Source organism: Parambassis ranga, chromosome 16, assembly GCF_900634625.1.
Source record: "Parambassis ranga chromosome 16, fParRan2.1, whole genome shotgun sequence".
Lineage (NCBI taxonomy): Eukaryota > Metazoa > Chordata > Actinopteri > Ambassidae > Parambassis > Parambassis ranga.
In genome coordinates, this window is record NC_041036.1 from 22,104,151 (window position 1) to 22,119,267 (window position 15,117).

The window sequence follows — 15,117 nt, forward strand, 5'->3', positions numbered from 1 at the left end:
CATGTAACAGCTGAATTAATCTGAATATTAGCTGAATCACTCATAAAACAGCTGAATTAATCTGAATATTAGCTGAAGCAGTCATAAAAGTAGCTGAATTAATCTGAACAGGAGCTGAATAATTGCTTTGAACAGCAGGTGAATTGTCTGATCTTGGAATAATAGCTGAGGCTTAGGGAGACTAAATGATTTTGATGTAGATATGTAGCAAACAGCTCCATAGCAATGAATATGGCACATATCATGCGTAATGATGGATAAAGACTACAAATATGTCTGCTTTGTATGCCAGTTCTGTGTGTCAGCCTGTCACCATGGTAACAGCCCTGTCTGCCTAATTAAGCCCTATTTAAGACACCTGTGTGGTTCTCCTTTTACTCCTCTCAGGCAGATCCCGTGTATTTTAATGGGGGTTGCACCCTCCGAACCCTCCGATTGCTCTAAAGTTTGATTGCTCTGCAATCAAACTAATAATTAGGGGAGTGCCGGTCATTGAGTCAAGAGAAGTTGTTCGGAGGGTGGTTTTACATAGGGAATGCATTAGGAGGGGGAAAGAAAGAGCTGCAGTTAGGGGCAGCTGATAAACATTCCGGTTGCCATGGATGCAGGCAGGCAGGCAGGGCCGTTACCATGGTGACAGGCTGACACACTAGAAGCATACAAAGCAGCCATATTTGTAGTCTTTATCAGACTTTAAGCATTATATCTGTCATATTGATCATCCTTCAGCTGTATACTACTTTTCCACATTCAAATCACACAGCCTGTGCTTCTTATAGTCTTATGGTATTATTCCAGCCTCAGACCTTTCATATGGTATATTCACAGGCTATTCTTTAAGGTCATGACTTCATACTGTTCTTGTCTTCAGCTGTTTCTCTTTCATATCTTCATAATATTAAAACATTTTCTACTTTTCCAAATAAGAGCTTCATCTTTCTAAATTCTTAACTGTGTTTCAGCAAATTAAGTTCAGATTGCAGATTCTCCAGCAATTCAGAGCAATCGTTCACATCAGCGTTCAAAGCAATGCTTCAGCTGTGGCAATCAAACTTGCATTTTCTTCAGGAAATGCTTTTCTAGTTGTATTTATTTGTTCCAAAGATACAAAAATTTCTTTTAAAAGGTCAATATTGACATATATACCTTCTTACATGTAAACTGTGAAGTTGAAAAACCAGTGTTTAATTTGTCATCTATAACCTCACATTCTAAAAAATGTAAAATCAAAAAAGAGATCATGACAAAACGTATGGTAAGGATTTAGAATACATATACACATCTACTTCTTTGCAGATCTTCCTCTTCGGGTTTTTTGCTGTGTTTCAGCTGCAATGTCTTCAGCCCTGCTTGTGGTTTCTGCTTTGTCAGCAGTTGTACCACGGCTTGCTCTCTTGACTGGCTGAGCTTCAACAACATTTCCTGAGAGATCCTCCTCTTCAGTTTTATTGGAATCTTTTGACACATCTTTGCTCTCAGTGTCAACTTTGTCTCCAAGAGTTGTCTTCCTTCTAACTTGAACAGCCTTTACAGGTGTTTCTTTAGGAACGTTGAAGACATTCACGTCCATGTTCCACTTGACAGATTTTTTTGATGTTTTCGTGTCAGAGGGGTTTTCCTGCTCACTGGCCTCTTCTGTTGTGGGTTTTGCAGCTGCTGCCCGTCTCCCCCTTTTTGATGGCTTTTCTGGTTCCCACTCTAAAACCTGGACTGTGGATTCTGCATTGGTATCCTCAGGAGGAACTGCTGTCCCTCGACGTGCTTTTTTGTCTGGAACTGCTTGTGGGATTTCACTTCTCACAGTTTTTGCCCCTCTTGCTTTGCTCGGTTTAACAGCTGGAGCAATAGGCTCTGCAATTTCTGCTTCTTCAGCATCCAGCTCTTGTTTAGGATTTTCAGCAGTGACTTCAACTTCTTTAGTTAGTTGTTTTGTTTTCCTGCCTCTTGGTTTTGTCAGTGACATTGACCACCGGCACCTCAGTGGATTCAACAGGGACTATAATCCCAGTATCCCGTTTAATTTTGCGCCCCCCACGCCTGGGCTTTGCAGCCACAGTATCCTGTTCACTCACTGTTACTGGTTTTATGAGTGGAGTTTCTGCCGCCTCTGGAACAGCCATTTCATTAGGTTTGACTTCTGTCGGCTCTTCATGTTCTTGCTCAGCCTTTCCTTTTCTCCTTACTCTTTCAACAGGCTACCGGGATTGAGCAGTCTTGCCGTTGTCCATTTTTTCCTCTTCCCGTTTGGCATTTCTTCCCTTCTTAGCCCTGGTTGGAGGCTGGTTGTTGGACTCCACAGGAATACCTGTGCCTTCTGCTGCCACATCATTTTGTTCAGCCTTCACCTTCCTTCCTCTTCTGGGGTTTGCAACTATTTGCTGCTTAGGTTGAGCATTTGCCTCAAGATCATTGGCCGCTTTCTCTGGCTCTGCCTCTTCCTGCTCAACAGGTGGTTGTTTAGTTTTTCTCCCTCTAACTGGCTTCACAACACCATCTTCTGTTGGGAGTTTAGAATCAGATGTTTGTTTACTCGTTTCAGCAGCGTTTCAGTCAGTTGAGTTTCAACAGCAGGTTGTTTGGAGCTTTCCTTCGCATTTCTGGTTCTTGTTGTTTGTCTTGGAGCAGGTGGTACTGTACCTTCAGTCTTCTTCCCTCTTCTTCCTCTGACTGGAGCTGGGGCAACAGGGTCTTCTGCTGCCTCCGATTTATCCGCAGCTTCATTTGATCCCATCACTTTTCCTTTTCTGCCTCGAGCAGATTTCACAGCTGGCCTCATTTCTGTGACTTCTGTCTCTACAACCGGCACACATTCAATTTCAGGGTCCTGTGGAACAGTCTCCATGGCATTGATAGTTTGTTTTTACTGCTTCCACTTGGCAATTCCTCCAGCAAGATTTCATTTGTATCTATTGGTGCAGAGAGAGGTGCAGAGAGAAAACAAAGGCAAAAAAATTATTTCCATTCACAACAGATTGATAGTATTTAACTGCCAAATAGTCATTTAAAGATGGGTGACTCAAATGTCTTACAATTATTGAAGGAAAACTGTTACAGTCCAAAACACACATTTAGGTAACAAATATAACAAACCTTTTGGCTCTAGCATCTTCCCAGTTTCATGGAGAACCTCCTGGGGCATTTCAACCTCAACATCTGAGACTGTTTTAGCATTTCTTCCTCTTCTGGGCTTCTGAGCAACTTTAGATGGCTGAGGGTTGCTTTCTTCTGTTAGCTCAACGTTTTTGCTTTCAGTGGATTTTGCAGTTCTGCCCCTTGTTGTTAGTCTAAAAGCAGGTGGTGCTGCTGCTGCTTCAGCTGTCTTCCGTCTTCTGCCTCTGGCACGAGCAGGAATGGCAGGTACTCAAGTGGAGATAGCCAATGGAAACCTCCCAGAAACTGATATGCCTGCAACTGATCCTGGCCAAGAGAAGAAACCTGTTCGGGGCAGAAAGGCAAAGACAGTCTAAGCAGTCTAAAGCGGCTCCTCAGAAGGTTCTGGTGCTTCCTTTTTATCCGGAGCCGCTTTAGACTGCACTGTCTTTGCCTTTCTGCCCCGAACAGGTTTCTTCTCTTGGCCAGGATCAGTTGCAGGCATATCAGTTTCTGGGAGGTTTCCATTGGCTGTCTCCACTTGAGATACATTTTCATCAACTCTAACATCTTTGGATTGCACCAGTAGTACAACATCTTCAACAGAGTCCACAGACATTTGACCTTCATCCTGTTTAAAAAACAAACAAAAATAATTCAGACAATGAGCATTGACATAGACAAACTAGTTAAGTAAAAAATAGAATAAATAGAATCTTACACACTTCCCATCTGACAACAATCCAGTAATAAGGTAAATTTTGGGCCTTTATCAATTAAATGTTCCATTGTCCAGTACATAGAAGTCACATTCTAAGCCGAAATCTTTGTTTTGCATATAAATTAAATTGCTTTCTATAATGTGAAACAGTTGCCAAAACAGTCTTATTTGAAAATGAATATTGGTGCACATGCTTTATTTTTACCTTCTTTGTTTCCTGTTCCTTTGTAGAATCAGTCACAGGCTCCTCCATGAGCTCTTGAAGTCCCTCAAAGTCTTTTCCCCTAAGCCGTGGTGACTTCATGAGTCTCTTGAGCCCAAAGTTCTCCTCAACAGGTTCTCCTTTCTGTCTGGGAGTTCTCACCAGTCTTTTAACACCAACCATATCTTCGACAAGAGCACTCTTCTGTTTCGGTGTCTTCATTATTCTCTTGATACCCGAGCGACATACTTCTGGAAAACTCTTCTCTGTAATTTCAGATCCTTGCATGCGGACTGGTGTCACCAGAAGCTCCTGAATGCCACCCATACTCATATCAGCCTCTGGAGCTCTAGGAGTCTTCAGATGGTCCTTTGGAAGGTCTTCAATGGGTTCAGCCACCTGTTTCGGGGTCTCAAAAATTCTCTTTACTCCAGTCAGACATTCTTGTTGTTCAGGCTTCTGTTTAGGAGTTACCAGAAGTTGTCCACTGATGTCCTCTAATGGTTCAGTCTCATGTCTTGGTGTCTTCATGATCCTCTTCACTCCTGTGAGGCACTCCTTTTGTTCGGTTTTCTGCTTTGGGGTTATCAAAATTCTTCCCCTCAGGTCCTCCACGGGCTCGGCTTTCCGTCTAGGTGTCTTCATGATCCTCTTCACTCCTGTGAGGCACTCCTTTTGTTCAGTTTTCTGCTTTGGGGTTTTCAAAATTTTCCCCCTCAAATCCTCAAGTGGTTCAACCTTCTGTCGTGGTGTCTTCATGATCCTCTTGACTCCGGTGAGACATTCTGGTAGTTGTGGCTTCTGTTTAGGAGTTGTTACAGTTGTTGCCTTCAAATCAGCCCCCTGCTGTTCACTAGACTCAGATGGAATTTTCAACATAATATCACTCTCACTAACGAAGCTACACTCTTGATCAGCATTGAGAAGCCTTTGGACAGCCTCACTGCTGTATTTTCTGCCTTTTACTGCAGATGTAACACTCCACCATCATTTCACCTGCAAGGAAAGTCACAATTATTTTATGATTATTTAACAACCTAACAGGAATGATTTAAACAACATATACATATCTACCTGTCTCCTCTGGTGTGTTTAGCACTGATGGTTCAATCACAGATGTGCTCAGACATTCTGCTGGAGACTTTGTAGCACTGTTCATAGATCTCCTCTTCCTTTGATTTACAGGGGTTTTAAACATTTCAGAAATACCTGGAAATACAAAACTCAATATTAACAGTGATGAAAATCAAATCCAAGATACATTTTTTGGTGTTGGAAAAGTGGTAATCACCAGTCAAGTCCTCATCCATTTTCATGTTCTTTTTTAAGACAGCGGTATTAGTGACCAGTCTGGGAGCAGCGCTAGGTGGACATACAACCATCCGTTTTTGAGCTCTGCCCACAATGATGGTCACAGTTGAATCTGCATGCCCAGTGCTCATGTGGCTCTTAAGCTTTCTTGCAGGAGTCTGAGAGATTGAGAAAAGGCATTTCTTTTTTTATTTAGAAGCATCCTGGCATCAATACAATAACATGAGTAACAATGTGCAGATTTAGTAAAGCCTCCAAATGTCAACTGTTGTTCTCTAAAACTGTAGATGTTACTAAACCGTTTCAGTTACGCTCATACCTGTGGTTTGGATACAGCCTTCTTTTTGGTTGTTTTAACAGCCACTTTTTTAGCTGGAACAACCTGAGCTTTAGTTGTCCCAAATTTCACAATATCTGCCCAGGAATTTAAGACTGAAGGGAAACGTAAAAATAAATTACAATAAATTACTGACATAATAAGTTCAATGGCAGAATGACTTCCAGCTTTGCAGTATGTTACATACCTTTTTTTGATGCCCATGAAATCCCACTTCGTCTGTGCATTACTTTCACTGCACTCTTATTGACACTCTTGCGTGAGGTGCTTTTCATGCTCTTCCTCTTCAGAGGTATCTTGGGTGTAACTGTGAGTAAAGGCACTTGGTCTGCAGTCGCATCAACTTCAGCAATGGGAGAGGGTGTGCTGATGCGTGACACAGAGAAGCGTCCCTGCACAGTGGGTGTCTGAACACCTGAATCCAATGGGGTTTTGGCTGGCGTTGCAACAATTGCGGAAATATTTTTTTCAGAGGCAGGGCTCCTTTTGCCAGCAGGAGTCGAGGGCTTGGATTTGGGAGTTTTCTTTGCAGGAGACGGAGTCTTGGGAGTTTTCTTTGCAGGAGACGGAGTCTTGGGAGTTTTCTTTGCAGGAGACGGAGTCTTGGGAGTTTTCTTTGCAGGAGACGGAGTCTTGGGAGTTTTCTTTGCAGGAGACGGAGTCTTGGGAGTCTTCTTTGCAGGAGACGGAGGAGTCTTCTTTGTGGGAGAAGGAGGAGTCTTGGGAGTCTTCTTTGCGGGAGAAGGAGACTTGGGAGTCTTCTTTGCGGGAGAAGGAGACTTGGGAGTCTTCTTTGCGGGAGAAGGAGACTTGGGAGTCTTCTATGCGGGAGAAGGAGACTTGGGAGAAGAGGTTCTAGATTTTGGAGTCTTAGGAGAAGCACTTTTGGTAACTGATTTTTTGGGTGATGGAGTCCCCGTTTTGCTTTTTTGCTCAAGCTGTAAAACAACAACAACAACATTATGTGACATACATATGACATACAGAATCATGTATAGAAGTCAAGCAACTCAGTCTTACCTTTAGCAAGCCAATGACAGATGCTCGTCTGAGAAGTGACTGTTTGGGTTTGAGCAGCGACAGGCTTCTCCGTGGAGCGGCCCCCTTGCGTAACGGAGAATCTGGAGGCAGCCGCTTGTCAAACAACTCTGGGCTCAGGTAACCTCCAAAAGAAACTGGTTTCTTCTTCATCAGTGATGCAGGCAAGTCTGCTCCAAGTTCTCCGCTTTTGCGTTTCTTGGAGACTAAAAAAGGTAACATGACTTTGTATAAATATAACACAAAACTGTAACAGTCATGTACAGAATAATGCAAAATGGAAAATAAAAATTTAATGCAAAAACCTTTCTCAGCCTTCCCGGAGTTACTCGGTGACAGCGACTTGGGATGAGCTGCTTGTTGTTCCCCAGTGCATGCATCTTTGGCTGGCGTGGCTTCCTTACATCTCCTTCTCATAGGTGACTTAGGTGTCTGATTAGAAATGTGTTCAATAACGTCATGCACACTAAACTTTAGGGGAGTTGATGGTTTTCTCTGAGGTGAAGTTGCTTCATGCTTGGTAATATTTTCTGCTTCAGGCCTAGCCATCACAGCAGAGGGACTCTGGATGGACTTTCTCTGCTTCTTCACACACTGCGGAGTTTCAGCTCCAGTAAAGTCATTGTCGTTCTTAGGAATGCTTTTAACTTCTGTGGAGAAAGGTTTTCCAGCATTCTTTCTGACTGAGCCAGGTCTGGGAGTGCAACGTTTTGAGGACGGTGTCTGAGGCTGACCGGCAAAAGATTTCCAAGGGGTCTTGACTTCCAGAGATTTTTTGGCCATTTAATACAGGTCACTGAAGGGGGACATGGTCTTGTTTTGCAGCACACTACTATCCTCCTTTGGTTCCACTTCAATGTTTTTTCCAGGGATCGCTGGATGTTGTCATGGTTATCTCCATCTTTAAGATGGGGATCTACAAACACAAAAAGGTTTTAGGCCTAGGTTTGATTGCTGCAGCTAAAGCATTGCTTTAAACATTCAGGTTGCCATGGATACAGGCAGGTAGGCAGGGCTGTTACCATGCTGACAGGCTGACACACAAGAAGCTTTTCACATTAAAATCACACAGCCTGTGCTGTGTAAAATCACACAGCCTGTGCTTATGGTATTATTCCAGCCTCAGACCTTTCATATGGCATATTCTTTAAGGTCAGTGACTTCATACTGTTTTGTCTTCAGCTGTTTCTTTTTCATATCTTCATAATAAAACATTTTCTACTTTTCAAAATAAGAGCTTCATCTTTCTAAATTCTTAACTGTGTTTCAGCAAATTAAATTAAATTCAGCATTTAAAGCAATGCTTTAGCTGCAGCAATCAAACTTGCATTTTCTTCAGGAAATGCTTTTCTAGTATTTCTTGTGGCCTAAAACCTTTTTGTGTTTGTAGATCCCCATCTTAAAGATGGAGCTAACCATGACAACATCTAGCAATCCCTGGAAAAAAACATTGAAGTGGAACCAAAGGAGGATAGTAGTGTGCTGCAAAACAAGACCACGTCCCCCTTCAGTGACCTGTATTAAATGGCCAAAAAATATCTGTGAAGGATTACTATGAATTGCTGGAGAATCTGCAATCTGAATTTAATTTGCTGAAACACAGTTAAGGATTTAGAAAGATGAAGCTCTTATTTTGAAAAGTAGAAAATGTTTTATTATGAAGATATGAAAAAGAAACAGCTGAAGACAAAACAGTATGAAGTCACTGACCTTAAAGAATATGCCATATGAAAGGTCTGAGGCTGGAATAATACCATAAGCACAGGCTGTGTGATTTTACACAGCACAGGCTGTGTGATTTTAATGTGAAAAGTTTCTTGTGTGTCAGCCTGTCAGCATGGTAACAGCCCTGCCTACCTGCCTGTATCCATGGCAACCTGAGTGTTTATCAAATGCCCCTAAAGGCTGTTCCATACTCCGTGAGACAGAGAACAGAGAACTCACTCCACGGGTGGTAAGAGATAAAAAAAAAAAAGTTCTTTTCGGCACGGAGGTACCGTACTCTGCGAGACGTGTGTGTGCAGACCGGCACTCTCCCCAAACAGCTGGCTGTACAGGCAAAATGGTTTGATGTTCAGTTTTAAGAGTGACACCGTCAGAAAGCTAACGAGGGTTCCCTCGAACCGATATAAAAATTATCCCAGTTAGATGGAAAGTGCAGGCCTGAGCGCAGGTTAGAGACATTTTTTTTAGGTATCCCCTCAGCCTCTCTCCACTCTGCTGAAGATTCCGCCCACTCTGGCTCTCAACATTCCACCCAATACACACTAATGTTAAACTCAGAAGAGACCTCAAAAACCACTTCATCTTTAATCATCTGCCATTTGAAGATGGAGCTGAATTTCCAAACTCTGTATTCAAGCTTTGAAGACCAAGATATTTGAAGTATTTTAAGCTTTGAATGGTTTCTCTATCTTGAAATTTGTAGAGTAGCATTTTCCAGAAGACATGATTTGAAGGGCTCTCTCATTGACTCCCATGTTAATTTGAAGGTGTAAAATGTTTAATATGTTTAATATTATAATATTTTTAATTATTATTGAAGGTTTCCGGTTTTTCCAAAAAAACATACGGAAGAATATTAATAAAGAATCTCAAGATTCTTTGCAGCAATCAAACTAACTACAGGGCACAGCATCATCAATGGAGCAAACAGGGCATAAATATAAGAAGAGAACTCTCACCTGTGGATACTTCAGAGGTCCTCTTTTCTCCTGCTTCAACAATGGCAGCATCACCTGCTTGCTGATCTTGACGAACCTATGTGAAAACCATCCATTAACACATTTGTAACATTATCTAAACCAATTTGATGAGTTGGAGGGGAAATTGAAATACACATAGTGATTCAATATTGAAAGGCCAATTACTTTGAGGGTTTCAGCTTTGCCCCCTATGGAGGATCTCTTCTTTGGTGTAGGTGCTGGAGGGTACTCAAACCTGAAATAAAAAAACAAAAAACAAAAGGAAGCTATTTACAGCTGACTACACTCCTAGGTTATTTAGCATTTAGGCCTGTAAAAATATATTCTGTTTAAAGCAAATTGGTTTACGAACACACTCTCCTGAAAGAACGATCAATAATAGTTATCACATCTCCATGTTTTAAACGCTCAGACTGCTGCAGAACCTCTCCGTTGACATGTTGGGTTCTCCGAGCTCAAATTTGTTAAAATGACCTGAAACGATGACAAACACAAAACGTAAGGCAGAGAAGCTCCAAAGATTCTGTGACATTTTTTACTTCTGTTCATGTCATGACAAAAAAACACTAATCAATAACATAGATTTAGGGCTGTGCGATTTGACGATAAATGATCGTGAAGGATTTGAATGTATCGGCGATCTACCAGAATGGACAGATCGTTTTATCGTCCATAGAGCACATTCTACTAATTGCAGTTCTATGTTCGCGCATACGCATGAGTTTTTTTCACTCGTCTAACTCTCAGTGCACTAAATGTGAACCTAACCAACCAATGACAGCCTCCCTGTTAGGAAGCTACAGCTGAAAATGAAAAGAAAACGGAGGAACTGGTCCCTAAAATGAACTCCACTTTTATGTTCGGTACTATTTCTGCCGGCAGCAGCGGCGCATCTTCTAAGCCTGTGTGTGTGCGCGCGAGGTGTGTCGCAGTGCAAGGGCCGCGTGTATTCTAATGCTACGAGCGCGTACGCGCCCACCTCTCTGAACATTACCAGCTCGTTATATTCAGGTTCGCTGCTGTTGTGCCGTCAGCAGCTCTTCTACGTGTGTGTGTAGGTGTGTGTGTGTGTAGGTGTAGTGGGAGGGCCACGCGTGTACATCAGATGCAGACAGCGGCAACAGCTAATGACGTCACCAAAACAATAACGCAGGCATTTGATGAAGAGGCTCCATATGAGGACTCTAGTAAACGGTGGACAGAGGTGACAGCAACAGCTCCGTTTGTCCTTAGACATGATTCCCATTAAAGTTTGATCATTTGTTCTAAATCACATTGAACTTTAAGAGTTACTTAAGTATCCATACTGTATTTATTGTTTAACCTTAGGAGGCACACTTCAGTGTTTAAATGACTGTTGAATAATACTTTACAGAACTATATTAGTCTTCGTTTTAACCTATTTGAAATAAAACTTTATTTTGTTCTGTAATTGTTATTTAAATTTTCATGTTTATTGAAAACTAATACTGAGTGCACGTTATGAGTTGTTGTTTGCCTTTAAAATCTACTGATAGTTTTTGAGAGGTGACAGAGTAGGCTACCTGACGTCATTTACACAGAAACATGCAAATTAGTGTCAATGTAAAAACAAATCGTGATAAAATCGAGATCGTGATTTTATCATTAAATTATCTTACTTACCTGGCAGGGGAGATACCATGATCAAGAAGGTGGTTCACCCAGGGCGAGGCTCAGCCATTGCACTCTAGGTTGTGCTGACCCCTGCGAATTCCCCAAATGTGGGAATCTCGACTGCATAATTTCTGGTAGTGGGGGACTGCGTTCGCGCTCTCCCCTGATTTTTTTTTTTTTTTTTTTTTTGGGACAACAGTGGCGCAGTGGTATAGCAGGGTTGTCTAGTAACCGGAAGGTTGGTGGTTCGATCCCAACTCCTCCCTAGTCACTGTTGTGTGTTCTTGGGCAAGACACTTCACCCTAGCCTGTGGCGCGCCTTGCTAGTCATTGTATGACACTGCTTGGCAGCAGCTGTAAAGAATTTCCCTCTGGGATTAATACAGTATCTAAAATAAAAAAAAATAAAATAAAATAAAAAGAATCGTGATATAAAATTTTTGCCATATCACCCACCCCTACATTGAGTATACACAAAATTTACATCTGAGAGATGTAGTTATTGTGGGTTACCTCTTTATGTTTTCATTTAAGTCAATTCTGCAGTGTTCCTTGGACACAAGGGGAAGCTGAATACGAATATCACAGTCAGGCATCCTGGAAGATGACAAATAAGCATTTAGAAATGTGTTCATTGGGTTGTCACCATGTTTAGAAAGATTCAAACTGTATATTTGATTTGCCCCATCACTCAAATCACATGCAAGTAGGTTTGCTGTGCATCCTTTTGCATGATGTAAGACCAGGAAGAGACAGCTGGTTGTGGCACAAGCAGCCAATGGCCATCCTCCAAACCAAAACCCATAGTAAATGTTGACTTAAAGTACTGTACAATCCTAATATAGAAACTTCTGTAATTACGAAGAGAAAACAACCTGGATTTAATCTACAATATGAATAAACAAATATTATATACACTAAATTTTAATGATCTTACCTTCCAAACAAACATGTTGTAGTGAGAGGAAATTCAGTCCCATCTCCTCCATTCCTCTTGATCACGACTATCTTCCCATGTAATGGCATTATTGCAATGTTACCTGGAATTATTACGAAACACAAGTGTCAAGAGTACGGAACGTTAAAATAAAAACACAAACACCGCGAAAGTCAAATATGACATCGATTAAAGTACATTTAAATGTAAAAAAAACCTTTCCGAGAAACGGAAAGAATGGAAGATATCTGAAGAACAAAAGCATAATCTCGGTGTGTGACGTTTAACTTCTGTCGTTAGCAAGGGATATTTTTAATTAGCCTACATCGTGTTTTAACTTTGACAAAAGATTAGTAGCACGACGTTTCATTGTTGTGTAAGTCCCGTCAGTCGGACATTGTGCGTAATCGTAGATTTAAATTAAGACAACTATGAGACACACCACGTGTAACGTCGCATTGTAGAGTTGCAATTTTACAAACCTTCGCCACGCTAACACGACGTAATGGAACACACAACGCTAGAAAAAGTGGCGTACTCACCTGAAAGTCCGTTTAAAGATGCGTCAACTTCTGACAGTCCATAAAAATAGACGAAGATATCACAACAGGAATTTCACTACAATATCATTCCAACATCACTCCGATCTAACGTAAGCTTTGTCAAACAGTCGACTCTTGTCTTGTCTCGTTTCTTACATTGAGGCGAGGCCAGTTCTAGGCAGGGGCAAGAGGGGGCAGTGGCCCCTCAAATAAATGTCTTGCCCCCTCAAATCAAATTTTTAGACGTTGAGAAAGCACATGTTAATATACTCACAAATTTAATATATTACGCGTTGACAAAATGATCATCGGTAGCAGAAAAATCCGACAAGAAGTGGCACTTTTTATTAGCGTGTCTGTCCGTCCACTGTGTGTATTCACAGGCTGCAGCGCACACACACACCCTGAGTAAACATCCAATCAGCGTCCGTATGCAAATGAGTCAACACGTAACGGTGTAGTGACAGGTTTCAGTGTGGTTACGGAGAGGAAAGACATTGAAGAAGCTGCACACACGCAGCTCAGGGAGTGTGAATACTCCGCGCCGAAATGAACTTTGTTCTTGCCACCTCGGAAGCGAGGAGAAAGTTCTTTGTTCTCGTGGAGCATGCTCCCAGCTCTACAACAAGCACAGAGACGTGTCCATGTCCGCTGAATGTGACAGACTGAAGACAAATGACCGCTGTCTGACAGAGCCCTACTACTACTCAGACTGTAGTTCTACACTGATCTGTTTCAGATCACCACTGCAGTTTCTACAAAGCCAGCTTACTTAATTTCCACTCCAGCTCTAGCAGGACACAGACACTGCAATGTATCCATTTTATATGAAAGTTTTTGCAAAGGGAAATATGAGACTGTGGTTGTAAAGTGGACAGGAGTAGAATGCTTTAAAAAATACACATAAAACAAACAAATAATAAAAAAGAGAAAACATTACATGATCTATAGCCTATCTGCTGTGCTTTATTTATTTTAGTGTTACTTTTATTCATAAGACCTTTTAGGTTTGTAAACTTAAACTTACTTTAGATTACATGTTTTTGAGAATAAGACCATCCAGATAAATGTTATGTTGTTGATTAATAAAAACTGGATTAAGGATATTTTATTTATTCATTGTTTATGTTTCAGTGGTCAGGGGGATTGCGTGCCTCAGTGCTATACCAGCAGAAGCTTAGTCTTCAGGTGGGACTCACAAGTTGGACAGGTCTGAAGATAAAGGCCTGACAAAGTGCAATCCACTTCTCCAGGCTGGCTTTTGACACAGCTAACAACCCAAATCAGCAAGGAACATATTGTCACTATAAGACCAGAGGAAAAAAGTGCTTTAACATGAAGTGTACACATGATGCCCCCTTCACATTTCTGACTGCCCCCTCATACATGCCTGTCTAGAACCCGCCCTGCATTGAGGTGCTTTGGTATCACTCCGCCTAACAACACACAGGAAATAACCCGTCAAAATATAGATTAACATTAGCATTTTATTTTTTATTAATTTATTAGTCATTACTACTACTACTACTACCAATGATAATAAAAATAATAGTAATAATAATTAGGGATGTCCAGATCCGATCACGCGATCGGAAATCGGGCCCGATTACGTGATTTCAGACTCGATCGGAATCGGACATTACCTCCTGATCAGGACTCGGATATATATTTATTAGGGCTGTCAAAGTTAATGCCTTCTGTGCAGGGTGGTTCTATGTCTTGTAGCGCAGCGGTATGACAGTTGCTTTTGGTGCGACAGGTCCTGGGTTCGAGATCTTGATGTGCTGCGTGCGGTCCGCGGACACACACACACACACACACACACACACACGTTTTGCTGCAACGAGTGCCTTTATAGAAAGTATCGGATCGGGACTCGGTATCGGCAGATACTCAAAATCAAATGACTCAGACTCGGACTCGAGGGCAAAAAAACCTGATCGGGACATCCCTAATAATAATAATAATAATAATCATCATCATCATCATCATCATCATCATTATCATTATCATCTCTGGTGTGTTTCCACCCATTCCTGTTCAGTGTTCAATGTACACTGTTTAATTTTTAATTAAACAAGTTTTGAAGACCAAGATGTTGGAAGTATTTTAAGCTTCGAATGGTTGCATTTCCTGAAGAAAATGCAAGTTTGGTTGCCACAGCTGAAGCATTGCTTTGACATTCCACGCAATACACACTAATGTTAAACTCAGAAGAGACCTCAAAAACCACTTCATCTTTAATCCCCGGCCAGTTGAAGACGGAGCTGAATTTCCAAATTCTGTATACAAGTTTTGAAGACCAAGATGATGGAAGTAGCATCAGTCTGTCACCATGGTAACAGCAGAGGAGACCTCAAAAATCCCCTGCCATTTGAAGACGGAGCTGAAAGTAGCATCAGTCTGTCACCATGGTAACAGCAGAGGAGACCTCAAAAGTTCCTGACCATTTGAAGACGGAGCTGAATTTCCTAATTCTGTATACAAGTTTTGAAGACCAAGAGTCTGTCACCATGGTAACAGCAGAGGAGACCTCAAAAGTCCCCGACCATTTGAAGACGGAGCTGAATTTCCAAATTCTGTATACAAGTTTTGAAGA

The 15,117-nt window shown here is 41.6% G+C and overlaps 2 protein-coding genes and 1 non-coding gene across 8 annotated transcripts in view; 2 read left to right on the forward strand and 1 right to left on the reverse strand.

The window, feature by feature from the left end:
- Window positions 1-15,117, forward strand: part of syngap1b (synaptic Ras GTPase activating protein 1b) — a 245,108-nt gene that overhangs the window by 66,375 nt on the left and 163,616 nt on the right. The window lies entirely within an intron of this gene.
- Window positions 6,387-12,643, reverse strand: LOC114449179 (proliferation marker protein Ki-67-like). Of its 2 annotated transcripts, XM_028426631.1 has the most exons (6): window positions 12,519-12,643; window positions 9,570-9,639; window positions 9,384-9,459; window positions 7,005-7,615; window positions 6,682-6,905; window positions 6,387-6,599 (listed from the first exon to the last, which is right to left on the reverse strand). In XM_028426631.1, the coding sequence occupies exons 4-6, from the start codon at window positions 7,480-7,482 to the stop codon at window positions 6,483-6,485; spliced, it is 819 nt and encodes a 272-aa protein (XP_028282432.1). In that variant the 5' UTR covers window positions 7,483-7,615; window positions 9,384-9,459; window positions 9,570-9,639; window positions 12,519-12,643; the 3' UTR covers window positions 6,387-6,482. The 2 variants fall into 2 exon arrangements, 1 of the variants encoding a protein (XP_028282432.1); XR_003671953.1 differs by lacking the exons at window positions 6,387-6,599; window positions 6,682-6,905; window positions 7,005-7,615; window positions 9,384-9,459; window positions 9,570-9,639 and adding exons at window positions 11,560-11,636; window positions 11,977-12,079.
- LOC114449181 (U1 spliceosomal RNA) lies at window positions 11,041-11,205 on the forward strand. Its single transcript, XR_003671955.1, has one exon. It is a non-coding gene; the product is annotated as a U1 spliceosomal RNA (small nuclear RNA).